The 26457-nt window shown below is 51.9% G+C and overlaps 2 protein-coding genes across 5 annotated transcripts in view; one reads left to right on the top strand and one right to left on the bottom strand.

Annotated features, from left to right (window-relative positions):
• Positions 1 to 3413: 3413 nt before the first annotated feature.
• SPAG4 (sperm associated antigen 4) lies at positions 3414 to 7689 on the bottom strand. Of its 4 annotated transcripts, none has more exons than XM_028157849.2 (12): positions 7280 to 7689; positions 6721 to 6825; positions 6407 to 6473; positions 6141 to 6202; positions 5873 to 5916; positions 5547 to 5569; positions 5318 to 5462; positions 5032 to 5107; positions 4748 to 4863; positions 4246 to 4413; positions 3683 to 3772; positions 3414 to 3583 (listed from the first exon to the last, which is right to left on the bottom strand). In XM_028157849.2, exons 1-12 carry the CDS (start codon positions 7587 to 7589, stop codon positions 3434 to 3436), a joined length of 1356 nt encoding a protein of 451 aa, XP_028013650.1. In that variant the 5' UTR covers positions 7590 to 7689; the 3' UTR covers positions 3414 to 3433. The 4 variants fall into 4 exon arrangements, with proteins under 4 accessions (XP_028013650.1, XP_008147903.1, XP_054579857.1 ...); XM_008149681.3 differs by having other exon boundaries at positions 5318 to 5426; positions 7280 to 7688; XM_054723882.1 differs by having other exon boundaries at positions 7328 to 7688.
• A 3665-nt stretch (positions 7690 to 11354) lies between these two features.
• Positions 11355 to 26457, top strand: part of LOC103293417 (fer-1-like protein 4) — a 31293-nt gene continuing 16190 nt past the window's right edge. The window contains exons 1-21 of the mRNA XM_054723930.1: positions 11355 to 11433; positions 11688 to 11743; positions 12141 to 12229; positions 12323 to 12422; positions 13599 to 13690; positions 13882 to 13923; positions 14210 to 14374; positions 14903 to 14963; positions 15095 to 15226; positions 15937 to 15999; positions 16078 to 16162; positions 16381 to 16540; positions 16640 to 16823; positions 16910 to 17096; positions 17697 to 18055; positions 18462 to 18570; positions 18775 to 18946; positions 19030 to 19150; positions 19583 to 19683; positions 25858 to 25945; positions 26022 to 26138. Of these exons, the coding sequence (XP_054579905.1) occupies positions 11355 to 11433; positions 11688 to 11743; positions 12141 to 12229; positions 12323 to 12422; positions 13599 to 13690; positions 13882 to 13923; positions 14210 to 14374; positions 14903 to 14963; positions 15095 to 15226; positions 15937 to 15999; positions 16078 to 16162; positions 16381 to 16540; positions 16640 to 16823; positions 16910 to 17096; positions 17697 to 18055; positions 18462 to 18570; positions 18775 to 18946; positions 19030 to 19150; positions 19583 to 19683; positions 25858 to 25945; positions 26022 to 26138 (2562 nt within the window). The remainder of the gene's footprint in view (positions 11434 to 11687; positions 11744 to 12140; positions 12230 to 12322; positions 12423 to 13598; positions 13691 to 13881; positions 13924 to 14209; positions 14375 to 14902; positions 14964 to 15094; positions 15227 to 15936; positions 16000 to 16077; positions 16163 to 16380; positions 16541 to 16639; positions 16824 to 16909; positions 17097 to 17696; positions 18056 to 18461; positions 18571 to 18774; positions 18947 to 19029; positions 19151 to 19582; positions 19684 to 25857; positions 25946 to 26021; positions 26139 to 26457) is intronic.

Raw genomic sequence — 26457 nt, 5'->3', positions numbered from 1 at the left:
AATGAAGGATGCCTCTTACATAATAGCCTCACTCAAAGAAATAGGGTATTCCTAGCTAGATATCTAGGGACATTGACTGTATTTTTGAAAATACAAAGATTGAATGTAAACCAAATACCCAGCCTGCCCTGTCTCAGAGCGGAACTGAGCTGGAGACGCAGGACAAGGTGGAAAGTATTAGGGAAGGGATGGGCTTTAAGATGGAGCAAGGGCTATGCTAGATCTCCTGGGGAGGGAGCAGTGGAAGTTCTAGTCCTAAAATAGGCCACAAGCCTGAATTTTTTTAACAGCATTTACAGGGGTGTTTCTGAAGGATTTGTTCCTTGAAATGTTAAGTCAGTATATTTAAAAATTGAATATTGTGCCTGGCCAGTGTGGCTCAGCAGTTGAGCATCGACCCAGGAGCCAAGTGGCTCAGCAGTTGAGCATCAACCCAGGAGCCAAGAGGCCACGGGTTCAATTCCCAGACAGGGTACATGCCTGAATTGCAGGCTCAATCCCCTGTGGAGGGCATGCAGGAGGCAGCCCATTGGTGATGTTTCTCTCTCATCAATGTTTCTGTCTCTCTCTATCCTTCTCCCTTCTCTCTAAAATACCAATAAAAACATTTCTTTAAATTTTTACTATTGTAAATTGCCCTCGATAGCAAGTGTTTTACCCCTTCTGTTAATCTGACAGGCAATAATAATAATATAAAATAAAGTAATTTAGTTTGAATTTAGTTATGAAGGTTATTTCATATGTTTTTATGAATTTTATTTTCTTTAAATGCATTGATTTGAGAGAGAGAGGGAGAAAGAGAAACAGAAACATCGATTTGTACCTTGGTGTACGGGATGACACTCTAACCTCGTGGTAGGCAAACTGCGGTTCGCGAGCCACATGCGGCTCTTTGGCCCCTTGAGTGTGGCTCTTCCACAAAATACCACGGCCTGGGCGAGTCTATTTTGAAGAAGTGGCATTAGAAGTTTAAAAAACTTGGCTCTCAAAAGAAATTTCAATCGTTGTACTGTTGATATTTGGCTCTGTTGACTAATGAGTTTGCCGACCACTGCTCTAACCAACTGAGCTATCATGGCCTTGAATTTTATTTCTTATGGATAGCCTATTTATAGGTTTGTATTTTTAGTCTTTTAATATATTTTTATTTATTTTTTTTAGAGAGGGAGAGACAAAGATCAATGAGAGAGAACCACCAATCTGTTGCCTCCTGCATGTCCCCTATTGGGGATCAAGCCTACAATCTGGGCATGTGCCCTGACCAGCAACAAACCAGCAACCTCTTGGTGCACTGGACCACACTCAACCAACTAAGCCATGTATTTATAGGTTTTTATAGCCTTTATTTTATAATTATTCAGTTCTTTCTTTACATGTTGAAAATATTTCTTCCCAGGACACTCTTTTTTTTGTTTATTGTTATTGTATAGTATAGAACTCTTTTCATATAGAAGTTTAAATTTTTTTATGTATACCAGTCTAGCTTGCCTTTTTTTTTTTTTTTAAATCCTCATCCAAGGATATGCTTGATTTATTTATTTTAGGGGAGGAGAAAAGGAGGGAGGAAGGGAGGGAGGGAAACATTGATGTGAGAGAAATATTGCTTGGTTACCTCCCACCTTCACCCTGACCAGGGATCGAACCTGCAACCTTTTGGTGCATGGGATGATGGCCAGGGCAGTCTAATTTGCTTTTAAAGAAATTAGTCATATATCATTAATTACTTTCTATAACATTACCTTATATTACCATTTCCATTGGCTACATATAATTTTTGTAGCATGATTTATCTTCTTAGATGCTGTTTTGAGTTTTTTTCTTTACAAACAGTGTGATGAACATTCTTAAAAGTATTTTCTTCGGCCCTGGCTAATGTGACTCAATAATTGGTTGGGCATCATCCTGTTCTCTGAGAGGTTGCTGGTTCTCTATTTCTGGTCAGGGCACGTGCCCAAGTTCTGGGTTTGGTCCCGGTCAGGGTGCATACAGCAGGCACCTGATGTTTCTCTTTCTCCCTCTCCCTTCCCCTCTCTCTCTAAATCAATAAAAATAATTTTCAAGTATTTTCTTTGATTACATCTGTGTATCCTTTGGATCCATAAAGATGGAATTGCAGTTATTAAGAGTGTACAAATTTTAAGGCTTTTGGTTCCTATTGTGAAGTTGCCCTCCAGAAAAGCTGTATTAGAGTTCATATTTCTAACTTTAGGCTTAAGGCCATTTGAGAGAACCTTTTTCCTTTGTCTTCATATTACAAAATACCCCCCAAATTAACAGATGGATATGTGCTCCATTCCACTTCCTAGAGGGTTACCACTGTTAATAGTGTGTATATTCTTCCAAAACATGAATACACGGAGAAAGATTTTTTTTAAGTGATTTGTAGAGCTGAAGTTTCATTTTTAATTTTTTTTTAAATTTTTAAATACATTTTGTTGATTTTTTTAGAGAGGAAGGGAGAGGGATAGAGTTAGAAACATTGATGGGAGAGAAACAACGATCAGCTGCCTCCTGCACACCTCCTACTGGGGATGTGCCTGCAACCAAGGTACATGCCCTTGACTGGAATCGAACCCGGGACCTTTCAGTTTGCAGGCCAATGCTCTAGCCACTGAGCCAAACCAGTTAGGGCACGGGGAAGGATTTAAAAAGCCAAGATGCTGTCTGTGTCTTTGCTGATACTGTCACCCTTTTCTGCTCTGCCCAGGTAGAACTCCTAATCCTTTGATGACTGTCTCCATCTTTTATTCCTCTAATTCTACTTTTTTAATGAATTCTTGGATCAGTGAATGAATTGCCGTTTCTGGAGCGTCCTCTCTTTTCTATCAGGCTTCTTGAGGGCAGAGACTGGTGAACACTAGACCATCTGTACTCTGCCTAGTATTGAGTTGGGCATTGAGGTCTCAGTGAAGATAACCTGAATAGGGGCTACCAGGCCTGCATCAACTCTGACTTAAATGCTTCCTCGAGGTTCTCAAGTCTCAGTTTTTGAGTGTTTACCTGAGGAAAAGAGGCTTTCCCAGAGGCTGGGAGTGGGAACAGGTTCACAAGCATGGCTTCGGGCTGCCTGGCAGCTCCGCAGGTAAAAGGGTGGCCTCTGGAGGAAGGTGGGCTTGGTGGGCTTGGGTGCCTCTGTGATGCTGTTCTTTAGGTATATGACCTTGAGTGGTTTTCCCCTTTGCGGTTGTGAGGGTTAGTTAGATAATGTGTGCAATGTCCAAAGTACCATCTCTTACATGGAAACACACCCATAAACGTGAGCTGCTGCTACTGTATCGACCTGGGCTTCTCCAAGAAGAGGGGGGGTGCATTCGGAAGGAGACCCCTTATCCTATTTCTATACCAAAGGCAACCAGAGCTCCCAGCAGACCCTCCAGCACTGCTCCAGCTCCTTTCAGCACAGACCTCCACTCTGTTTTAACAATCAGCATGTTTAATTGGGCCCCCCTGTGGCACTGTCCCCTGCTTCCTCCGAGGTTCTCATGCCATGGGCTCGCACTCGATACAAGCATGTGAAATGGGGGTGACCCCAGTTGCTTAGAATCTGTATCTTCACCTTGGGAAAGGCAGTTGGGGGGTCATTCTGGGAAGACAAATGGATTGTGCCAAGGACTGCCTTCCTCCCCAACCTTCCCTCCCTGGCCCACTCCCTGGGCACCCTCATCCTCGGAGACAAACACACCTGTAGGCGGAAAGTCTGAATCTCAGATTTCTCCACGTCGAAGGTGAATTTCCCCAGGAAGACTTCCGTCTCATCATCAACCTGGAGGCCCTGGTAGGTGAAGAGTGAATTTAGGAACAATGAGGCACAGGTGGAGGAGGGAGAAAGCAACTGTTGGGGACCTACTATGTATGTGTTAGTAGCTGTATGCATGCTCTTATTTATGTTTTGGTGTTGGGATAGTGTAGCGTGGGATGTGAGCTGCAATTTGTAGTCTGGCCAATTGTTAACTGTGACTTTGGGCAAGTAAGGCCCCCTTTCTAAGCATTACTTTTCTCATCTGTACAAGGGATATAGTAAGTTGTGTAACTGCAAGGTGATAAAGCACAGAGTTAGGGCCCATTAAACCACAATTAGTATTTGGATATGGCTGTAATTACTTATAACCTATGGCAGCCCTGACAGGCAAATGGTATTTCCATTTTATAGATGCGCAAGCGAAGACTCGTTGGCCCCAGTTTTCATGAGTGCCTTGGTGCTTTCTAAGCAAAATCCCCCACCTCCTTGGCCTCAGTCCCACTCACGTAGACTGCGAAATCGCGGGGGGCGCTGTTGGCCCCCCCGGTGTGTGCCACACTGGGAGGAGGATGCTGCAGGGTAATGTCGCTCAGCTGCACACGACCCGGCAGCCGGATCACCACCTGGCCCTGGTCGCCCTCAAAAGCCCAGCAATTCCCAGGGAACACATCCGGCTGCAATCGGACAGGACAGTCGGTGGGTCAGAATCCGCAGACCGAGCGACTTTGCCCTTCTCCAGCCTGACCATGGGGTCACAGTGGCAGCGCTCTCGGCTCGACTTCGTCTTCCGCCTGGCTCAGTCCTCCACCTCCAGCCGGAGCACCTGCTTAGACAGATCCTTCCCCCTTCCTCTGGCCAGGTTTCTCAGCCCAAGGAGCTTCCGCCCGGCCCATTGGCCCCGCAGGGCCCCATCCCGGCTCAGCTGGGTCCCACCTCCAGAGAGCTATTGGGTTCTTTCCCCCGCGTCCCGCCCCCAGTCCCGGGGCGGCATCCGCGTTCCAGGCCCACCTCCAGGATAACCATGGGTGGCCGCGCAAAGTTCCAGAAGCTGAAGCGATTCCAGAAGTAGGCGCTGTTCGCGTCCTCGTAGTCACGCGATGTCTTCTCTAGGTCGATGGAGGCTCCTGGAACAGGGGAGAAGCAGCCGCTCAGACGCCCAGGCCGGACCAACAGCCGGGTCAGGGTCTGTCTGAGGTCGGACTCCTAGGGTCCGTCCTGTGTGTGGGTCTCTGTCAGTGTCTGCGTCTCTTTCCGTGTCTCTGTCTCCGTGTCTCGGTGTCTGTGGGCCTTACCCACAGAGCTCAGCGCATAGTCGGGTTTTCGAACAAAGTCCTCATTCAGCCTCTGGAATACGAGCTTGGCCACTCTCTGAAAAGAGGGGGGGAGGACGGGGCTTGAGGGCTGATTTTGTAGTTGTCTGGTATGGACTTTGTGGCCCCGAGAGAAATCACGAAGTTGGGGCTCCGGGGCAAGGGAGGGCTTTAAGGGTCAGGGCCCAGCGAACGGGGCTGTGCAGCAGGCGGAGCTCTTGGACACCCCTAGGTCCTGGCTGGAAGGGCAGCTGGCGGCAGGGCTCACCTCGCTGTTGGCTGCGCGAACGCTGGACACCTCCTTGTGGAGTTGATCCAGCTCGGCCTGCAGCTGCTGCAGCTGCTGCCCCTGGGTGCGCACGCGCTCGTGGTACTCGCTGCAGGCGGGAGGTTGGCACAGTGTGGTTGGCTCCCTGTTCCCGGGACACTTCCCGTAAGCCCCTCCACAGGAGCAACTGTGAGTCCCCCAATTCCACACCCCAGGTGCCGTCTTTCACCTTATGGTCAGCAGCTCAGGTTCCTGTTGGAGGGAGGGACAAAACACAGCGCTGCTCAGTTCCCACCCACCCCCTTGTCTCACTTCAGTCTGAGAGCAGCCAGACTCAAAGGGCCTTCCTTTTGAGGACTGCCACCCGCTCCCCTGACCTTCCAGGACCCCCCAGAGACCCTCAAGCACCTCTGGGCACAATCTCAGAAATCTCCTATTTATATCCAGCTCTTCCAGCACCGCCCCCTCCTCCCAGCAGCCCAAGGGACACCCCCACAATCTCCAGTTTCATAGCCTGCCACCCGCCCACCCCGGGACACGGTTTCCCGGACTCACACTCTCCAAAGGAGGGACCAGGTACAGGACACCCCACCCGAGTGCTGGAGAAAGAGGGGGGGTGGTCTCAGGGGAAGGAAGGGGGAGAGGGTTTCTCTGGCATAAAGGACAATGAAGAAGAGGCTGAGGGGTTTGAGTCTGATGGGGGCCTACAGGGCTCTGAAGGAGACTGTGCAGAGCTGGAGGGGCAGAGGGATAGAGGAGCAAAGGCGCCTGGTTTGGCGCCAAAGCATCCAGGGCTGGGGCCCCAGGGAATTCACCACCTCACCTGTCAGAAAGAGGCTCAGCAGGGACACAGCCGTGAGCAGGAAGCGAATGGAACAGACTTCCCTGAAGAACCGGAGGGAGGCTGAGGCCCCTGGACCCTAGTGAACCCCACAGCCCCCCACCCCCACCCCAGGCTCTTAGATCCAGCAAACTCCTATGAACACGACGCAACCAGGTCTGAACTGGCTCAAATCTCAGCCGCGTGGAGCCCGCTCCCCACCTCCTCCAAAGAGCAGCCCCTGGGGCTCCCCCTTTCCTCCCTCTGACCTGTACACACTGACCAGCACGTCTCCTAGCAGGGATAAGAACACGCTCAGCACCTGGAAAAGTGGGCCTGGGGAGAGGAGAAGGGGCTCAGAGACGGCGGGGCCGCAGCTTAGAGAAGGGTAGCGGCGAAGAGGGTTGGGGCAGGAGAACTAGATGGGGGCGGAGAGAGGGACTCTGGGCTCAGAGAAGGGGCTGTCGACTCAGGCCTGGGCTGCGGACTGAGGACGGGAGAACGGGGGTCCCCGCGACAGGAACTGGAATTGGGGGCGGGGAGCTGGAGGGTTAGAGGGCATCCGGGCTAGCCGGGCACATACTCAGGAAGCTCTTGAAAACTCGCGGGGACTGCATCTCCTGCCTCAGATCCAGGGTCGAGAGAAGGTTGAACGGCTCCTCAGAGACCACGGGAGAGCCAGCCGGTTCTGCGGGAGCCCAGGGGCTCCATTGGGCCTTGCGCACTGCAGGCTCGCTCTTTCCCCGAGACCCAGACGCAGGCTCCCCAGCCCAGAGGCCGGGCCGTCTCCCAGGCTCCGCATCCCGGTCCCAGCGTCCCGCCGCACTTTGGGCCCCGCCCCTCAGGGCACGCCCTCCACGTGTAGGTCCCGCCCGCAGCTTTGGGTCTGGGTGCGGGGCCCCGGCCCTAGGCAGTCGCTCGGGCTAACGCAGGGGCCACGCCTCCTCGGTACCCAGTCACAGGACTTCCTCCTCTCTCCCCTGGGTCGTCCATCACAGCGTTAGGGTCTCCCCGCTGCACCCCAGGAGCCCCGCCCGTTCGCAGGCGCCCAGATCTAGTTTCATCCCGGTTCCGTGCCCAGCCCTGCCCTGCCTGCCCCCCGTCCCCTCCCTCGGCTTACCCGGGTTCGACCCCGCCCGCACCCGAGGCCCCGCCCCTCACGGTTGCCGCGCCATCGGCGGTCGGCGCACTGTGGCTCCGCAGCGCCGGCTTCTGCCGAGAGCTTCCGGCCCGTGCGGTTCCTCCGGGCACTCCTGAGCTCAAGGCGGGCTCACCGCAGCTCGAGCCCTGGGCTCTCCTGCCCTCGGGCTCCCCGGGCCCCGGCCCAGCTGACCGATGGCCGCTGCTGTCCCCCGAGGTGGTGCTCACTGAGCTGTTGCTGTTGTCGCTATAGAAGTTGGGCGTGTGCTTGTGCGGGGACGCGGCCGAGCCCGGGCGAGGGCTCCGCCGCATCCTGGCTCCGCGCCGCCGCCTCACGGACGCCAAAGTCGCCGCCGCAACGCCAAGCCCTCCTCGGCCCTCCCTCAGCGGGTGCGCGCCGCCGGGACCCCGCGGAGCCTGCGTGCAGCCGGCGGGCCCCGCAGCCAGACCCAGCGCCGTCCCGCGTCTCTGAGCCGGTCCGCTGACCTCACAGAGGGGACCGCGCTCCCCGCGGAACGCCGGGGCCCGGCGTCACAGAGCTCATCGTGACGTCGCCGGGAGCCGCGGCAGTCGGCGGTCTTCTTCTTTCCCGGGTGAGAGCAGTGACATCACAGCACTCCCCAGAGCGCCCTGCTGAAACTGCGCTCGGCTTAAAAGGATGTCTGTTTTTCTACATCCCCCGGCACCTCCCACAGGCTTAGCATGTCATAGGTTCTCAAATAGTTAGGAATGAATGAGTGTTAAGCAGGGGCAAGGGGTCACCCGGGGGACTGCTAAATAATCATCTGGTCTCTTTTGCTTTGCAAACCCTTCAGGCCCCTCCTCTCATCCTAGTCACAGTCACGAGGCCTTGAGAACTCTGACATCAGCGGGATCTGTGGGTCTCTCTCCCCCCCCCGACCTATATTCCCTAGGGGTCTGTGGGGTGAGAATTCAGTACCCACCCACCAGTCATCATACCCACGGGCAAACCAACCACCTGAGTCGCGGAGAAGGGAATGGGGAAATCACAGATGGCCGCAGCCAAGAGACCCGAGGTTCACAGACTCCTGTGCAGCAGCACATAGAGAGTCAGGTTCCCAGGTACACCTTGAGATTCTACTTCAGCATCTCTAGAGTGGGTGCAGGAATGTGCATTTTTATTTTTAAAATATGTTTTATTGAGCCCTAGCTGGTTTGGCTCAGTGGATAGAGTGTCGGCCTGTGGACTCAAGGGTCCCAGGTTCAATTCTCATCAAGGGCACATGCCCGGGTTGCGGGCTCGGTCCCCAGTAGGGGGCGTGCAGGAGGCAGCCGATCAATGATTCCCTCTCATCATTGATGTTTCCATCTCTCTCTTTCTCTCCCTTCCTCTCTGAAATCAATAAAAAATATTTTATTTTTTTAAATATATTTGTAAAATATTTTTTTATTGATTTCAGAGAGGAAGGGAGAGGGAGAGAGAGGTAGAAACATCAATGATGAGAGGGAATCATTGATCAGCCACTGAGCCATGTTGGCTGGGCAGGAATATGCATTTTTAATGACCTCATGTGTGGTCCTGATTAAAGAACATGCTTTGCAAGCAATACAGTGAGTCCTGTGCACGTTGCACAGCTAGGTCCAGAGAGGGAAAAGGACGTTCCTAAAACCACACAGTGGGTGATAGAGATTAGAATTCCAAAACCCAGGACTCTTTCCACTACATCCCATCTTCTTTGGAATATTAGAAAGTGGTAGTGGCAGTTCGTAGAGGGGTTGAGGCCGGGAGAAAACCTGCCAGGCTGTGTTCCAGCCCAGAAAGGAGGGGATAGGTTCCAGAGGAATGGCATCAACACCTTGCTTGACCAGATGCCACAGAGCTCAGGGCAAGAAGAAAGGGAAAGGCCAAGGCACTGCAAGCTAAGAATTCTGGTCCCCCCTCTGGGGGGTCACAGTGTCCCCACCAGTCAAATGGGGAGGTGAAGCCCTCCCCCCACCTCTGGGGGCCTGAGATCTAACCTGGATCTTGCTTAGAAACAGAACAACCCATGCCTGTTGCCTGGTGTTCATATTTGATACCTAACACTTGGGAAAGGGGTAGCACCGGGCTTTCGAGCCCCAGTATTGAAGCAGAGAAGCTGAAGCACAGGAAGGGACCATCTCTGGCTCGAGGCCACACAACAAGGCCCAGATCCTGACGGTCTGATCTTTTTTATTTTTTATTTATTTATTTTTTTTCTACAGAGAGGAAGGGAGAGGGACAGAGAGCTAGAAACATCGATGAGAGAGAAACATCGATCAGCTGCCTCCTGCACACCCCCTACTGGGGATGTGCCCGAAACCAAGGTACATGCCCTTGACCGGAATCGAACCCGGGATCCTTCAGTCCGCAGGCCGCCGCTCTATCCACTGAGCCACACTGGTCGGGGCCTGACGGTCTGATCTTATCTGCTGCGGCTGTCCAGCACATACCTTACACGAAGGCCAAACTGAACCAATCTCAGATCCAGGAACACACCCTGCATTCCTCCGCGCTGCCTGGGTATCCATCTCTGCTCAACTCCTGTCCTCAACGCCCGCTTTAAATGCTCCCTGGCCTCCCTCCTCCAAGCAACCCAGCCTGACTTGTTTCTGTTCTGATGGGGACTGCAGTCTTTCTGGGCTATGTTTGATGTTGGAGTCCACAAAGCTACTGGAAGACAGAGAACATGCCCAATTCACCTCTGGCTGCAAACCCTTTCCCTCGGGGTGTCATAGCACAAGTCCTGCACATAGGAGGTGCCATTGAGTAGAATGACTAAGTGGATGGCCATGAAATACGCTCAGAACGTAGTTCTTGTCACCCACTGGTTCAGTCTACAAGATACATTAATTCCTTCATACATTTAGTAAAAAGTACCACACATCTGTTTAAGGGTTGTTATCCTAAGCTAGGAGTTCTGTGTCCAGAAAAATGCACACGTGCTCAATATTCTGCAGAGAATTTTAAGAGTTTGTTGACTCCCTGGAGCTCATCTATAGTCCCACTAGTAAACCTCAAGGACCTCTGGCTTCTGGTTAAGAAGTGCTTTTGAGCCGAAACCGGTTTGGCTCAGTGGATAGAGCGTCGGCCTGCGGACTGAGGGGTCCCAGGTTCGATTCCGGTCAAGGGCATGTGCATTGGTTGCGGGCGCATCCCTGGTGGGGGGTGTGCAGGAGGCAGCTGGTCGATGTTTCTCTCTCATCGATGTTTCTGGCTCTCTATCCCTCTCCCTTCCTCTCTGTGAAAAATCAATAAAATAAATTTAAAAAAAAAAAGAAGTGCTTTTGAACACCTGTTATGTGCAAGCTAAGGACATATTCAATCACTTGTTAATTCAATAACTGTGTTGAGTGCCTACAGTACTAATGCTGGAGGCTACAGGGTGCATCTATTAACCCACCCATTTATTCAGCCAGTGTTTTAAAAAATATATTTGTATTGACTTTTAGAGAGAGAGGAAAAGGGGGAGAGAGAGAGAGAGAGAGAGAGAGAGAGAGAGAGAGAGACATCAATGAGGGAGAAATATTGATTGGCTGCCTCCTGCACACCCCTTACTGCGGATCGAGCCCACAACCCCGGGCATATGCCCTGACCAGGAATCAAATCAGTGACCTCTTGGTGCATGGGTCAATGCTCAATCACTGAGCCACACCAGCCAGGCTCCGTCAGTGTTTTGAGGGTCTACAATGTAACCAGAGCATGAGCTTGGCATTGAGGACAAAGAGGTGAATGAGGAACTAACTACATGAGGTCCCATGCCCTGAAAGCCACATAGGCTAGCTGGACCAAACTAGGGTGCTATCTTCTCCTCTTGCCTCCATCTCCACCGGGTCCCAGCTCCCACCACAAGAATGCAGGATGGAGGCTAAAGTTGGTGCAGGGAGGGAGGACTGAGCTGACCAGAGGGACCTTACACCCATCTCGCAGTCCTCCCACTCCTTCCCCACCTATGACCCCCAAGCCTGCTGTCTGTGTGTTTGACTAAAGGGCAGGGATTGCTGAAACCTGCTGGGTGAGTCCAGTGACTCAGAGGCGATTCGGGTGTGTGGGAAGGTGGGCAGGAGGGTAGAGGTAGAGCCAGTGGCACTGGGACGATGGCTCTGACTGTGTGTGTGCGGCGACTGACCGGGCTGCCGGGAACTCATGACCGACAAGTGAGGCTCAGCTTTCGGGGTGAGACTTGCAGGGTGTGCTAAGAATTTTTGGAATGGGGAAGCCCCCAGACCCATCCCTAGGTATCTCTATAGCCTGTTCCCTGTCTCCCCTAGCCCAATATCCAACTCTGCGCCTCCTTCCCTCTCTATCTTCTACCTTTTTTTAAAAGTGAGTCCAGGGGGACTGGACTCTGGGCCAAGGATTGGGTGTGTGTGTGTGTGATTTTTTTCATGGGGAGGGGATGGTAAATGACTAGATTCAATTCTGAGCAGGTTTTACCCAGAAAACAAGGATTATTCACTGTGGCCAAGAAGCAGATATCGGTGAGGTCGGTGAGGTTGAGTCCTGGATGGGGAAAAGCTGGTCTGTGCCCCATCTAAGTCCATCCCGGGGTTGGAGGGTTCATTCCTGGGTTTTGAGAGGTATAGTCTCAGGAGGTGGGGTCAGTCTCAAGCTTGAGAGGTCAGACCCAGCTTGAGACAAATCAGAATTAAGATGGGGGGTTTTGATTGATAGTTTTCCCAGATCAGCCTAGTTTGGAGTCAACCCCATGTTGCGGAGTTGGGGGTGGGGGGGTGGGGAGGAGATTCCAGGTTTGAAAGATCAGTCATAGGTTGGCTCCAAGTTTGGAGGGTTGGCTCCTGTTTCAATGTTGGGTACAGGCTCTGGACTGGGGGTGAGGGTCAGCCCAGCTTTGGGTGTCATAAGGTTCCTCCTATCCCCAGCTGTTCCGTTGGCCACACTATGGGGCTCCGCTGGCTGGGGAGTGTCTGTCTGTGCAGGTGGTCAACTGCAGCCGTGTGTTCAGCTCCAGGTGAGTAGGTCTTGGGAAGTCAAGGATGCAGGTGGGGCTGGGGGCTTGGGGCCATTCTCCAGGTCACTCTTCTGCTCCATGCCACACCCACAGGTCTCTGGGGACCCTGGTGATTTCCTTACAGCAGCTACAGAGTGCTGGGCATTTGGTGCTGCAGGAGGCCCTAGTGGATAAGAATCTGCAAGTGTCCCCGGTGAGTCCCACCAGCCCCTAGCCAGCCATCTCCAAGCCTCAGAGTCCCTCTAAATAGAAGATTACATTTCTCAGAGGGGAAATACTAGACCCAGAGAGGAGTGGTAAACCCCCTCCCCACTGCATTCTCTCTCCCCCCCCCCCCGGGGGGGCCAGGGCTCCTTTCACTGCAGCCCCTGCTGAAGTCCCACATGGGCTCTGAGGGCAGGGATGTGACAATGGGGAAAGGTAAGAAGTCCTGTGCTGCTCCCTGCCCCAGGCACAATTCTTGCGGGAGACAAAGATAAAGTTGGCTAGATTTTCCTGGTGTGTCCTGGGGGTCAGTAGAGCCTGGTAGAAACGGACCTGGGTTCAATCACCAGATCTACCATTCCCCAGCTGAGAACTTGAACAAGTTATTTAATTTCCTTAGGCTGTTTCCTCATTTACATTCTGTGGAATCATACAGAATGAGCTTTTCATTCAGTCTGTCATCATTTGTTGAACGGTCATCATAAGCCAAGTGCTGAGCTGACCAATGAGGATTGAGTGGTGAGCAAAGCCAGATAACAGTTTGCTCTCTTAGAGCGCTATAGCTAAGAGAGGCAAATATTAAACAAATACCCACACAAATAAGTGTAAAATTGACACTGGCCAGTCTTACAAAAGAGCTGGTAGGGGGCTTGGAGAGTGTATAACAGAGGAATGTGGTCTATTTGGGAGTCAGAATAGGTTCCCCGAGGAAGCAGTGCTTGAGCTTGGGAATGAAGGATGGCAGGAGTTAACTAAGAGGAGAGATTGTTCCAGCCAGAAGAACTGGCAAGGGCAAAAGCTCAGTGCCCTGACGGTACATAACTGGAGGGCAGGGCAGGAACAGATCCTAAGAGATGGGGCTGAAAAGGTTTGCAGGGGCCAGACCATGCTCAGCTGTGAAGGCCACAATAATGGATTTCCCAGGGTAATGAGAGAATTTTGTAGTCCTGTTTGGCCCCTTCAAGAGATAACTTGCACATGGTAAGTTCTTAATAGGTTGTGAGTAGTCAATATTAGTAATGGTCAGAGAGGAATCACAGGTCACCACAGATGCAGGCCAGGAGGGTCTTTATTTATAGGTGGGGTAAAAGGCATTGTCCTTGGGCTTCTCTTAGCCCCATGGCAGTTTGAGGGGCCCTGGGGCACACTGTGTATCTGGTTGCAGATCCAGGTGGAGCTTGACCTGAAGTACCAGCCCCCAGAGGGTGCAACTGGAGCCTGGGCAGAGGAAGACTTTGGGGCACCCACTCGGGACAGGTAAATCATTACCCTCCAAACCTAAGCAAGGCCTGGTCGTCCCCACCCAGGTAGGCCTTGGGAAGGGAGAAGTGGTGCCCAGTTCCACTCTGGATCTGCTGGATATGGTGACCTTGGCCCTCATGCTGCCCAGCGTGCAGCTCTGTACTCCGGCCTGGCCCTTTCATTTCCTTCATTTGTTTTCTTCCCAGCTCGGAGCTGGTCATCCCCAACGTGGGTTTCCAGGAGCTAGAGTAAGCATGTGGGGATGACCTTGGCTCACCAGGTCACTCTTTAGATTAAGAACCAGGGATGTGGGTCAGTTCCGGGGTCTGGGATGAGTACTGGATCAATTCCAGGATTAGAAGTCAGTCCCAGAATCAGGAGTCAATTCTGGAACTAGAAATGCCCCAGGTTAGGGGTCAGTCCTGGGATCAGTGGGGTTAGTCTCAGGATCAGAGGTCAGTTCTAGGGTCAGGGAAGCTAAGGGGTACCCAGAGATAGGTCCCAGACATGTCCCTTGAAGGCTCTTCCTATCAGGCCTGGGGAGGCCCGGCTGGAGCGGCGGGCCGTGGCATTGGGCTGCAGGCTAGCTCGAGGCCTAGCTCAGCAGGATGATGAGGACAATGAGCTGGAGCTGGAGCTGGAGCTGGAAGATGAGCCTGATGTGGAGCTTTCTGGCGTCGTGTTCAGTCCCCTCAAGAGGTAACTCGTACATCCTGCACACCTGCTCCCACACCCTACCAGTGTGTCAACCTCACTTGCTCATACAAGCAGGCCTAGTGTCCATCCATTCTCACAAATTCTTGGTTCCAGGATATGGGTGAGGAATGGGTATCCTGGGGTTAATGGTCACTTACTCCTAGGCATAGACATGGCCACATAGATACACAGTTATACTGACTTACATACTGCTTATGGAACCCAGGTAGGTGATGAAAACTTGATGAGGGCAAGAAATGTTGTGTCTTTTTGTCACTGCAGTGTCCCAGTGCCTAGAAGAGTGTTGGCACATAGGAGGTCCTCAATAAATCTTTGTTGAATGAATGAATGGTTTTAGGGCCCCAGGAATGAATCAAATTCTGGGTGTTGAGATGGGGGCAAGATGAGAACAGAAGGATTCAAAATCCTAAAGTTCAGAGGAAGAGGAGATCTATCTCAAGCATTGAACAAGACTGTAGGTGTGGTGGTGGGCGGAAATGAAGTCATACCTGATCATGTCCCTTCCCTCAGCCGAACCCGGGGCCTATCCCGAAGGGATCCCTTCCAGGTGTCCAGGGCCCAGGACTTCCAGGTACTACTCTCCCTGCCGGCCTTAACCCTTTGGAAACCACCTGCCCTCCACCGTGGGAGGTTATCCCCCCTCCCCACCCTCCCACCCCTTGGTAGGCTTGGCTTCCTTGTCTCCTCCTCTGCACCCTTCAGGTGGGGGTCACCGTGCTGGAGGCCCAGAAGCTGGTGGGAGTCAACATTAACCCCTATGTGGCTGTGCGTGTTGGGGAGCAGCGCCGCGTGACCACTACACAGCGCGGGACAAATTGCCCTTTCTACAATGAGGTGGGTGTGACCTAGATGGAGGGAGGCCTAGGAGAACAGATGGGACCCAGAACAAATAACTGTCTGCAGTGGGAGCATGGCCTAGGTCAGTGGTCGGCAAACCGCGGCTCGCGAGCCACATGCGGCTCTTGGGCCCCTTGAGTGTGGCTCTTCCACAAAATACCACGGCCTGGGTGAGTCTATTTTGAAGAAGTGGCATTAGAAGAAGTTTAAGTTAAAAAAATTTGGCTCTCAAAAGAAATTTCAGCCCTAACCGGTTTGGCTCAGTGGATAGAGTGTCGGCCTGCGGACTGAAGGGTCCCAGGTTCGATTCCGGTCAAGGGCATGTACCTGGGTTGCAGGCACATCCCCAGTGGGAGATGTGCAGGAGGCAGCTGATCAATGATTCTCTCATCGATGTTTCTAACTCTCTATCCCTCTCCCTTCCTCTCTGTAAAAAATCAATAAAATATATTAAAAAAAAAAAGAAATTTCAATCGTTGTACTGTTGATATTTGGCTCTGTTGACTAATGAGTTTGCCGACCACTGGCCTCGGTGGATGTGAGTCAAGTGCTAGGCCTAAAGTTCAATGGGGAAGGGTGCAAAGAGGAGCCGTGGGGTGGGGGTGTAGGTGTAAGTAAGAGCATTTCCTTGCAAGAGGCAGAGCCCAGCTGGTGTGGACCTTTCACATATAACCTCTCATCTTTCTTGTTTCCCCACTTCAACCCAGTATTTCTTGTTCGAATTTCACGAGACCCGACTTCACCTCCAAGATTTGCTGCTGGAGATTACGGTGAGGGGGTTGGGGTGAGAGGTTTCTGTTAGACAAGGGGGGATGCCGGACCTCCAGGACTAACGCCCCTTTCCCCAGGCTTTCCATTCGCAGACCCTCCCCTTCATGGCCACCCGAATCGGCACCTTCAGGATGGACTTGGGCATTATCTTCGATCAGCCAGGTACTGATCCGGTCCCCTCGTTGAAGCTTATCTGCAAGGCCCAGAGAAACCGACCTTGTCTGGGCACGGGTCCTTGTCAGACAGCAATCGCTTCCGAGCGCTGACTTCCCCACACTCCTGTCCCCCCTACTGAGCTGGACAGGAACCCCAGCCATTGTCTAAGCGCCCCACGTCCCCGCGTTTCTCCTTTGACCCCTGGCCCGCCCCTCCGCTCCCAGAGGGCCACTTCCACCAGAAATGGGCTCCGCTGTACGACCCCCGGGACACGCGCGCCGGGACCAAAGGCTTCGTCAAGGTCACGTTGTCCCTGAGGGCGCGCGGCGATTTGCCTCCTCCGCCGCCACCCCTGGGCCCGGGGCACAGCTCAGACATCGAGAAGTGAGCGGGGCGATGTGGGAAGGGAAGGGTAGGAGGGGGGCACGGCCTCCGGGACGTAAAGGGGCGGAGATTCTGGCTTCTCAGCGGCCCCTCCCCTAGGAACCTGCTCCTGCCGCGCCGGGTGCCGGCGGAGAGGCCGTGGGCGCGGCTGCGCGTGCGGGTGTACCGCGCCGAGGGGCTCCCGGCGCTGCGCCCGGGGCTGCTGGGCAGCCTGGCCCGCGCCCTGCACGACCAGCGCGTCCTCGTGGACCCCTACGTGCGAGTGTCTTTCCTGGGCCAGCAGGTAAGTCCCTCCTTCCCCACTCGGCCGAGGCTCAGACCCTAACCCCACGCTGACCCCTCTCCACCTGTGCTCGCCTCCGCGCTCAGGGCGAGACGTCGGTGCGCGGGGAGGCGGCGGCGCCCGAGTGGAACGAGCAGCTGAGCTTCGTGGAGCTTTTCCCGCCGCTGACGCGCGGCCTTCGTTTGCAGCTGAGGGACGACGCGCCCCTGGTCGATGTGGCCCTGGCCACGCACGTGCTGGACCTGAAGCAGATCTCACACCCGGGCCGCGCGGGTGAGCGCATCCGGTGGACGCCTGACGCTTCCACCTGGGCCCTGTCTGCCCTGGATCCCGCCCCCCTACCCCCCCACGGCCACCCCCATCCTTCGCTCAGAAAGCCGGGCCCACCCCACAGGACTAACTGTGCTCCACCCCTTCGGAGACTCACCTGTCGCCCCCAGGCTACAAACCCCACCCCCCTTGGTTGGCTCCGTGGACAGAATCCTAACTAAAGCTGCGTATCCAGGAACCACTCCAGCCCTGTGCTCCCTACAGATTTACTCGGACAAGCAAATCCACATTATCCGTTCACCCTAGCCCCTAACGGGATCACCTGTAGCTCGGCCCCAATCCGGACTCCACCTCTCCGCCCCTGGCTCCGCCCCTAGGGCCTGGACGCCAACTGCTGGCAGCACCTTTGAGCCGAGCTGGGTTAGAAGTTCTCCTAGGTGGTGGCCCACAGCTGTCCGTCTGCAGCTGTACGCAGACTTCCCTCCCAGAGGCCCGATCGGACACCCCGCTCCCTCGAACCTGCAGGAAATAAGGGTGTAGTCACTGACTTAGTACCCACCCGCCCCATGTTCCTCTCCAAAACACGGCTCTTGTCGCCCACAGCGGGGTTTAACCCCACCTTCGGTCCGGCCTGGGTGCCTCTGTATGGCTCGCCCCCGGCTGGGGGGATCCGGGACGGTCTTCAGAATCTCAACGAAGGCCGTGGCCAAGGCGTTTGGTTCCGTGGCCGCCTGCTGGTGGCTGTGTCCATGGAGGTGTTGGAAGGGAGAACTGAACCTGAGCCTCTCCAGGCCCCGCAGGGGTCCAGGTGGTCCAAGCTCATGGGAAAGAAGAAGAAAGCCAGGCGGGGCCAGACCCCAACGAGGATGCACCAGCACCTGGATGCCAGCTCCAGCGCTGGCGGGCCTGAGGTTCCCGGTGCGATGGAGGTGGAAGTGGAGGAATTGCTGCCGCTGCCGGAGGTGGGGGCCGGAGTTTAGCCAAGGAGCGGGGTCACCCTCAGCTCTGGAGCGTAACTGGCTCCAAGGCATTAAGTACAGAAGTGTGTGTGTGTGTGTGTGTGTGTGTGTGTGGTGGTGGGGTGGGGGTGGGTCTCAACTGCGGGACCTGGGTGAAGACTGCAGTTTGTGTAGCTCTTGTAAATATACACTGTGGGGAAGCCGGACCGATCAGTCAGAGGTGGGCCAGGGAGAACTAAGCCCCGGGTCCAGTGGGTTAGGACTGCAAGGGGCGGAGAGGGAGGGAGGACGCCTGCAGGGATTCTTCCTGGCCTTGGTGACAATATCTTCCCGTGGGCATTTCGGCCAAGCACAGTCTGGGCTGTAACCTGGGAGGGGGGGCCGACTCCAGCCTGACTGTCTTCCCCAGAACGCCCTGGCGCCCTGTGACGATTTCCTACTTTTTGGCGTGCTCTTCGAGGCCACCATGATTGACCCTGCCTTGGCCGCCCAGCCCGTCATCTTTGAGATCTCCATTGGTGTGTGGCCTCGCCGAAACCTCCGAGGGTCGTGGGTTTGAGGGTGGTCACCCTTGTTCCAGACTTCAGGCTCCTGGAAGGGGCAGTTAACCTTCAGTAAGGGGTAGATGCTGACTTCTATTGAAGCAGAGGAGGCTGAGGGAGGGGTCAGCCCCTCAGCCAGGTGCCTCCCGACCCTCGACTCTCGCTGTTCTGTCTGGGCAGGTCCCGCAGGCCGGGAGGAGCCATTGGGCCGAGGGCCCAGGACCCGGGAGGGCATGGAGGACGGGGAGGAGGCGGCGCAGCCTTTGCTGGAGTCGGAGGTGGGAGTCAGGCTGGTGCAGGAGGAGGAGCTGGGGACCCCCGCTCAGCGGCCTGAACCCATGGATGGCAGCGGGTGAGTACCAGCAGGAGGGCACTGGGGTTCCCCGCGGCCCAGGACTGCCCCGCACAGCCTCTGCTCCTCTTCGCCCGGCCCAGGCCATACCTGTGCCTGCCCCTGCGTCACCGCAAACCGTGCGTGCGTGTGTGGAGCCGCTGGGAGAATCACACGTGGCGCCTGCAGAGCAGTAACTGTGTGCGGAAAGTGGCAGAGAGGCTGGTGAGTGAGGCGGGCGCCCACAGGCAGAGGTCGGGCCTTAGGGGCATCCGGGAGACCAGGGTCTTTGAAGGGAGCTCTGGAGCTGGGCTAATGGGCAGAGCGACAGGGAGCCAGGACCGGTGTGACTGGTGCAAGGCCAGAGGGTCAAAGGGCACAGCTCGTGCCTGCACCGAGGAGACCAGAATTGTGGGAGCTCAGGGATCCAGAATTGTTGGACTCAGGAAGGGGCCAGCGAAGGACTTGGGCAAAACCACTGGGGGATCCCGCCCAGTAGGGGTGCCGGAAAAAACAGACCCACCAACCCCTTAAAGACAAAAACGGGGGGGGGGGGAGAGGTGCCCTGTGAGTGGGCGGGGTCCTGGGGTGGGGGGTGGTCTAAAGAAGGTCCCAGTCTGGGACCCAGGACTCTGACCCTCCCGCTCTGTTGTGCAGGACCAGGGGCTCCAGGAGGTTGAGAGTCTGCAGCGCAGGCCAGGCTCCGGCGCCTGCACACGACTCAAGCAGGCGTTGGAAGAGCTGGTGGCCGGGAGCAGGTGAGCTGGGAGCCTGTCTCTGTGCCTGCTCCAGGGTGGCGGCTGTTTGGACGCAGGGCAGAGGGAAGCTGCGTTTACTTAGCTTTACAGAAGACTGAGAAGGAGACGATTGTCCCTATGGAGGAAGTTTGAGGGAGATTATTGGGGATTAGATCAGTCTCCTCCAATAAACTTTCTTTCCCATGCTCCTAGAATCTTATGCTTTTTTTTTTTTTTAATGAATCTTTATTGTTCAGATTACAATTGTTTCTCCTTTTTCCCCACATATCTCCCCACCACCCAGTTCCTACCCCCCCACTGCCCTTACCTCCCCCCCGTTGTCCTTATCCATAGGTGTATGATTTTTGTCCAGTCTCTTCCCATACTCCCCACACAGACACCCCTTTCCCCCTGAGAATTATCAATCCACTCCCATTCTATGCCTGATTCTATTAAGTTCACCAGATTATTCTGTTCCTCAGATTTTTAATTCACTTGACTTTTAGATTCACTTGTTGATAGATATGTATTTGTTGTTCATAATTTTTATCTTTCTTCTTCTTTTTCCTCTTTTTAAAGAATACCTTTCAGCATTTCATATAATGCTGGTTTGGTGGTGATGAACTCCTTTAGCTTTTTCTTATCTGTGAAGCTCTTTATCTGCCCTTCAATTCTGAATGATAACTTTGCTAGGTAGAGTAGTCTTGGTTGTAGGTTCCTGCTATTCATCACTTTGAATATTTCTTGCCACTCCCATCTGGCCTGCATGGTTTCTGTTGAGAAATTAGCTGATAATCGTATGGGAGCTCCCTTGTAGGTAACTAACTGTTTTTCTCTTGCTGCTTGTAAGATTCTCTCTTTGTCTTTTGCTCTTGGCATTTTAATTATGATGTGTCTTGGTGTGGTCCTCTTTGGATTCCTTTTGTTTGGGGTTCTGTGCGCTTCCTGGACTTGTAAGTCTATTTCTTTCATCAGGTGGGGGAAGTTTTCGTTCATTATTTCTTCAAATAGGTTCTCAGCATCTTGCTCTCTCTCTTCTTCTGGGACCCCCATAATTCTGATGTTGGTTCGCTTGAAGTTGTCCCAGAGGCTTCTTACACTATCTTCAACTTTCTGAATTCTCTTCTCTTCATGCTTCTCTGGAGGAGTGTCCTTGGCCTCTTTGTATTCCAAATCTTTGAGTTGATTCTTGCAATCCTCTAGTCTGCTTTTGGGTCTCTGTATAATATTTTTTATCTCAGTCAGTGTATGTTTAATTTCTAGTTGGTCCTCATTGAATTTATCGGCCTTTTCCATGAAATTCTTGAAAAACCTTATAACTGTGGTTTTGAACTCTATGTCCAGTCGCTTGTTCTCCTCCATTTCTTTGGTTTGTGATCTGTTTCCTTGCCTTCTCATATTCTCTGCTTCCCTAAGTTGGTAGGGTAGTTTTGTGTACTAGGTATCCTATTGGTCCAACGGGTCAGCCTCCCAGTTACTTGAGGTGGACACTCTTGGTGTACCCTTGTGTACTGTGTGTCCCCCAGCAGGAGCTACAGCAAGGGCTAGTTTTCTCCTCCTTTGCTTGGGTGGTTTTGGAGCAGACTGACTGGAGCTGCAGTTAATTTGGTTGAGCTGCCCCAGAACAGGCCATTTATATGCAAAAGCCGCTGAGTGGAGCCTGGGCGGGTTTGTAGAATGTGCGGGGCGGGGCCTCAGGGCTGGGCGGGGTCTCAGGGCGTCACTAGGCTGGGGCATGGCCAACGGCGATGGCTGCCGTCAGCCGTCTCTGCCTTTCCACTTTTCCAAGTCCCTGCGCCCTGCGCTCCAGCGCAGTAAACAATGATTGCTGGGCGCACCTCTGCAAAAAAGTCACTCTCACTTTCCGACCCGATGGCCGAGAGTCCAGCTTCTCCCCGTAGGTGCCTGGGTCCCCCGAGTGTCCCCAGAAACTGGATTTCAGAGTGATCGGGAGCTTGTCTCCTTGAGGGTTGAAGAAAAGCCGCGCACCCAGCCGCCCGCCGCCAGCCCGATTCGCGTGCCTCCGTACCTCAGCTTTTCAGCGATTGTGTTCCTTTCTCTTCTAAGTTGTAAATCTTCCACTCAGCCAGCTTTCCCGTGGTTCTGGGTGGTAGACGTTTTTGTCTTTTAGTTGTATTTTTGAAATTGTTGTGTGAGGCAGCAGATTAGTTGTTTAACTATGCCGCCATCTTGGTTCCTCCAGAATCTTATGCTTTTACTCCTCTCCTCACATGTCCCCTGCTCCTTTCCTCCACACTCGTTTCAGCTAATAACCGCTCCTGTGTCATAGATAAAATAGAAGCCTCACCTTCCTTTAACCAGCCTACCACCTTTGCCAATTTCTGTATCCATCTACTCTCCTTCCTTCCTGCTACATCGCAGGAAGTATCCTTGTTCCCATAGCCACAGCTGTGATCTTGATTTTTTTAAAAAAACAATATATTATTATTGATTTCAGAGAGGAAGGGAGAGGTAGAGAGAGATAGAAACATCAATGATGAGAGAGAATCATTGATCAGCTGCCTTCTGTATGCCCCCTACTGGGGATTGAGCCCACAACCCAGGTATGTGCCCTTGACCTGAATCAAACCTGGGACCCTTCAGTCCTTAGGCTGATGCTCTATCCACTGAGCCAAACCAGCTAGGACTGTGATCTTGATTTTATCTCCTCTCCCTTACTGGAGGAATTAGTCAAGCGGTCCTTAGTTACCAGGTCATTATATAACCACATAAACTTGTCCCAGTAACTTCCATCTTTGACCTTCACTGATCTGAATGAATTCTATAAGCTGCTCGCTCCAGGTATGTCAGTGTTTTTCGGATCCTCTTCTCAAAAGAGGTAGTAATCCATGTATTCAATAAGTATTCATGACACTTACAATGCCAGACACTGTTTTGGGCATAGGAATAGCAGTGAAAAAGCATTCTTGCCCACCAAAATTCCTGAAACTTATGTTTTGGTGGTGGTGATGGGGTGGAGGCTGGAAAAATGTAAACAAAAAGGTAGAAATTTAAGAAGTATGATAAGGATAAGTGTTAGGGAGAAAATAAAGGGAGGAGTATTAGAGAGAGGTGTTGTGATTTTTTTTTTTTATATTTTATTGATTTTTTACAGAGAGGAAGGGAGAGGGATAGAGAGTTAGAAACATCGATGAGAGAGATACATCGACCAGCTGCCTCCTGCACATCCCCCACTGGAGACGTGCCCGCAACCAATGTACATGCCCTTGACCGGAATCGAACCTGGGACCTTTCAGTCCGCAGACCGACGCTCTATCCACTGAGCCAAACCGGTTTCGGCGGGTGTTGTGATTTTAAAAGGAGGGGACAGTAGGCCACTGTGAAGTTGACACGAAGAAGATGAAGGAGCAAACCATGTCTGTAAGGCTGTTCCAGGCAAAAGGGACAGCATGTGGAAAGGCCCTGAGATGAAGCGTGCCTGGTGTGATTGAGGAGGAACAAGGGAAGCAGTGTGATTGCAGCAGAGTGAGCAGAATAGATAAGGCTGGAGGGTGTCGGGGGAAAGGAGGAGGATGGTTAGAGAGGAACGTGGGAGCCTCGTAGACCATTGTAATGACCTTGGCTTCTTCTCTGAGTGTGATGGAGAGCCACTACTAGTAAAGGTTCTGAAAAGAGAAGGATGTGCTCTAACTTATCCTTGAAAAGAATCAGTGGGGGAGGGATGACATAAGAGAGGAAGCAGAGAGATTATTAAAGAGGGCATTGTAAAAATCCAAGTGACTGATGATGAATTGAATCTAGGGTGGTTGCAGTGGACATAAAGTGACATGAATGGATTCAAGAGCAATTTTGGACTTTGGAGATGATATCTTAGGACTTGCTAATGGATATATATATAGAGGATGAGGCAATGTGCAAAGAAGAGTATTGAACGACTCCCAAGATGTTGGCTTGCACAATTATGTAGATGGTGCTATTTACTGAGCTATGGAAAACAAGAGAAGAAGGTCTGATAGAATCGAATATCAGAAGCTCATTTTTGGATATGTTTACTTTGAGTGGACATGTCTGCTAGGCAGTTAGCTATATGAGCTGAGTTCTGTGGAGAGTTCTAGGCTGGAAATAAAACATTTGGAGCTGTAAGTACATAGATGGAACTGGATAAGATCATCTAGGAAGCAGAGAAAAGGAAATTTTGAGGGCCTGAGAGCTTCAGCATTTAGAGGTAGTGTGGAAGAGGAATACTCAGCCAAGGGCCTGGTCACTTTTCTGTGCTCACCTTACTCAATCTTTCAGTAAGTCAGTGGACACGGTTGACCCACCCTCCTTATTGAAAATCTCTGCTGTTAACTTTCATGACTCTGGTTTTCTTTCTGCATTCCTGACCATTTCTCCTCATCAATTTTGCTGGCTCCCTCTCTTCTTGACCTCTAAATGTTCCAAATGCTTCATTGTATAGCTCTCTTCTTTGCCTCCATTCTCTATATCTCCAAAAGAGCAACCACATTTAATTCAATTTAATTCCTTGCTTGATTTTCTATACAGTAAAACTAAACTATTTCCACTTATATTTGAAATAAATTATTTTATTACAAAAATTATCCTTGGGCAGGGACAATTCAGTGAAAGATTTGCTCATATCATATTTCACTATTTATAGCTTTAACCAATGTGGCTTTCTTTTGTGGCTATTATTTCTACTAGATCCAATTTCCCTGAATCCAATTTTGTGGATCTGAATCTTGTCAAGAAAATTTGCTTCTTCTGTCGATTTTCAATCAATAGCAAATGTTCCTAGGTTCCTAGATTCCTTTTTGCTTTTGGAGCAAAGAACAGTAATAAGCTAAAAGTATAAGCTTTTGGATTAGTATTAAGTGAAAAATTTTCAGAGTCACATATATTTTTGAAAATTTCCATAATAAAAACTTAAATCAGTGGGGGTAAAAACATTTCCAAAATATGTTTCATAAAGTATTTTACTTTACCCAACAAACATTGTTGAGCATCTATTAGGTGGCAGGACCTAAGGACACAATGGTCATCAAAATGAAGTCCCTGCGCTGCCTTACTTTCTATTTAAAGAGACAGATAAGGCAGAATATGAGGACAGAGAGAGTGGCAGGGCTTTTTTAGACTAGATGACAAGGGGAGGCCTGTGAGGAGGTAACATTTGAGCAGAGACCTGAATGAAGAAGGGGAGTGAGCCATGCAAAGATCTAAGGCAGAACCTTCTAGCAGAGGGAGCTGCAATTACAAAGCCCTTAAGGTGGTAATGGGTTTGGTGTATTCACAGAGGAACAAAACGGTCCATGTGACTGTAGGGTTTTGCAAGAGAGGAGAGTAATGTTTAGTGCAAGGAGATAAAGTGAGCCAGATGTGTAAGGCCTTTTAAGCCATTTAAAAAAAAACCTGATTTTTCTTCTGAGATGAGAAATCTCTGGAGAGGAGTGAAATGGTATGGAAAGCCTTGAAAAGATCACGGTGGTTGCTGTATTGAGAATGTGCTGCAGGAGCGGGGGTAAGAGTGGAAGTAGTGAGAGCAGATAGGAGGTTGTTGCAATCATCCTAGGTGAGGAAGGATGGTGACTTGGACCAGAGTGGTCCTGGAAAAGGAGAAAGTGGTCAGATTCCAGACATATTTTGAAGGTAGAGCTTAAATAGAGTGTTAATAGATGGAATGTAAGAGAAAAAAAGCAGTGAAGAATGACTCTGAAATTTTGGAGTAAAGCAGGATTTTTTGGGGGGTGGGGGTGGAGTGGGGATAGTCATTGGAAATCATGCACTTGATTTGGGCAGGAAATGTGTGAACTATGTTTGGTCAACTTGTTGGAAATGTCAAGCACAACTCATCTGAGCCTTTAATATGCTTATGAATCCCCCAGGGTGTAAACATGCAGATTATGGCAGCAGGTGTGCTCTGGGGCTGACCTTCTGCATTTCTAACTAGGTGATACCTTTGGGTTGGTCCTGAGCCACACTTTGAGTAGCCAGGGTAGTAGAGAGTTAAATACTAATGAGTTCTGGGGCTCAAAGGTGAGGAAGGCCTCAATGAATTTGGGAGTGGCCCACGTTCAGAGCCCTCCCTGGCTGGGGAAGAGCCCCTGTTTGAGAACAAGACTGGGAGGGGCTGTGTGGGAATCTGGGTGTGGGAGGCCTGCTCTGAGGGAGGTGGCCGTAAGGGTCAGTGTTCCCTCCTTTGACTCCCACCTGCACACTTGCTCCTACTCACCGCAGACAGTTTTGCCACAGTGCTGAGCGCAGGACAATGACCCGGCCCAACGCCCTGGATAGATGCCGAGGAAAACTACTGGTGCACAGCCTGGTATGGGCCACTGGGAAGGGGGATCTTGGGCACACGGCAGGGGCTCTCCACTCATGTTCTTTTCCTACCCTTCCAGAACCTGTTAGCCAAGCAAGGACTGCGCCTTCTACGGGGCCTGAGACAGGGCAACGTACAAGAGAAGGTGACATTGTCCAAGAAACTCCTGGCAAAACTGCACTTCCTGGCCCAAGAGGTAATGCCTTGCCCACCTGTTTCCCCACCCTGAATACCCTTTCCCTTAAGCTTTCCAGATGTCTGTTTGGCTCCAGTTTTCATGTGTTTGCTGAAATTACCCATCTTTTAACGCTGTGTACTTTCCCCATTAAATCCTTTAGAATTTGTATCACAATTCTTTTAATGTCCTTGTCTAATAATTCCAACATTTGGGATCTACTTCTACCCTATGGGGTCTACTTCTTTTTTTTCTAAGTTTTTGTTTAAAAATATTTTTATTGATTTCAGAGAGGAAGGGAAAGGAAGAGAGAGATAGAAACATCAATGATGAGATGGAA

This window comes from Eptesicus fuscus, chromosome 12 (genome assembly GCF_027574615.1).
Source record: "Eptesicus fuscus isolate TK198812 chromosome 12, DD_ASM_mEF_20220401, whole genome shotgun sequence".
NCBI lineage: Eukaryota > Metazoa > Chordata > Mammalia > Chiroptera > Vespertilionidae > Eptesicus > Eptesicus fuscus.
The sequence above is the reverse complement of the archived record's forward strand: the minus strand, read 5'-3'. Positions and strand labels throughout refer to the sequence as shown.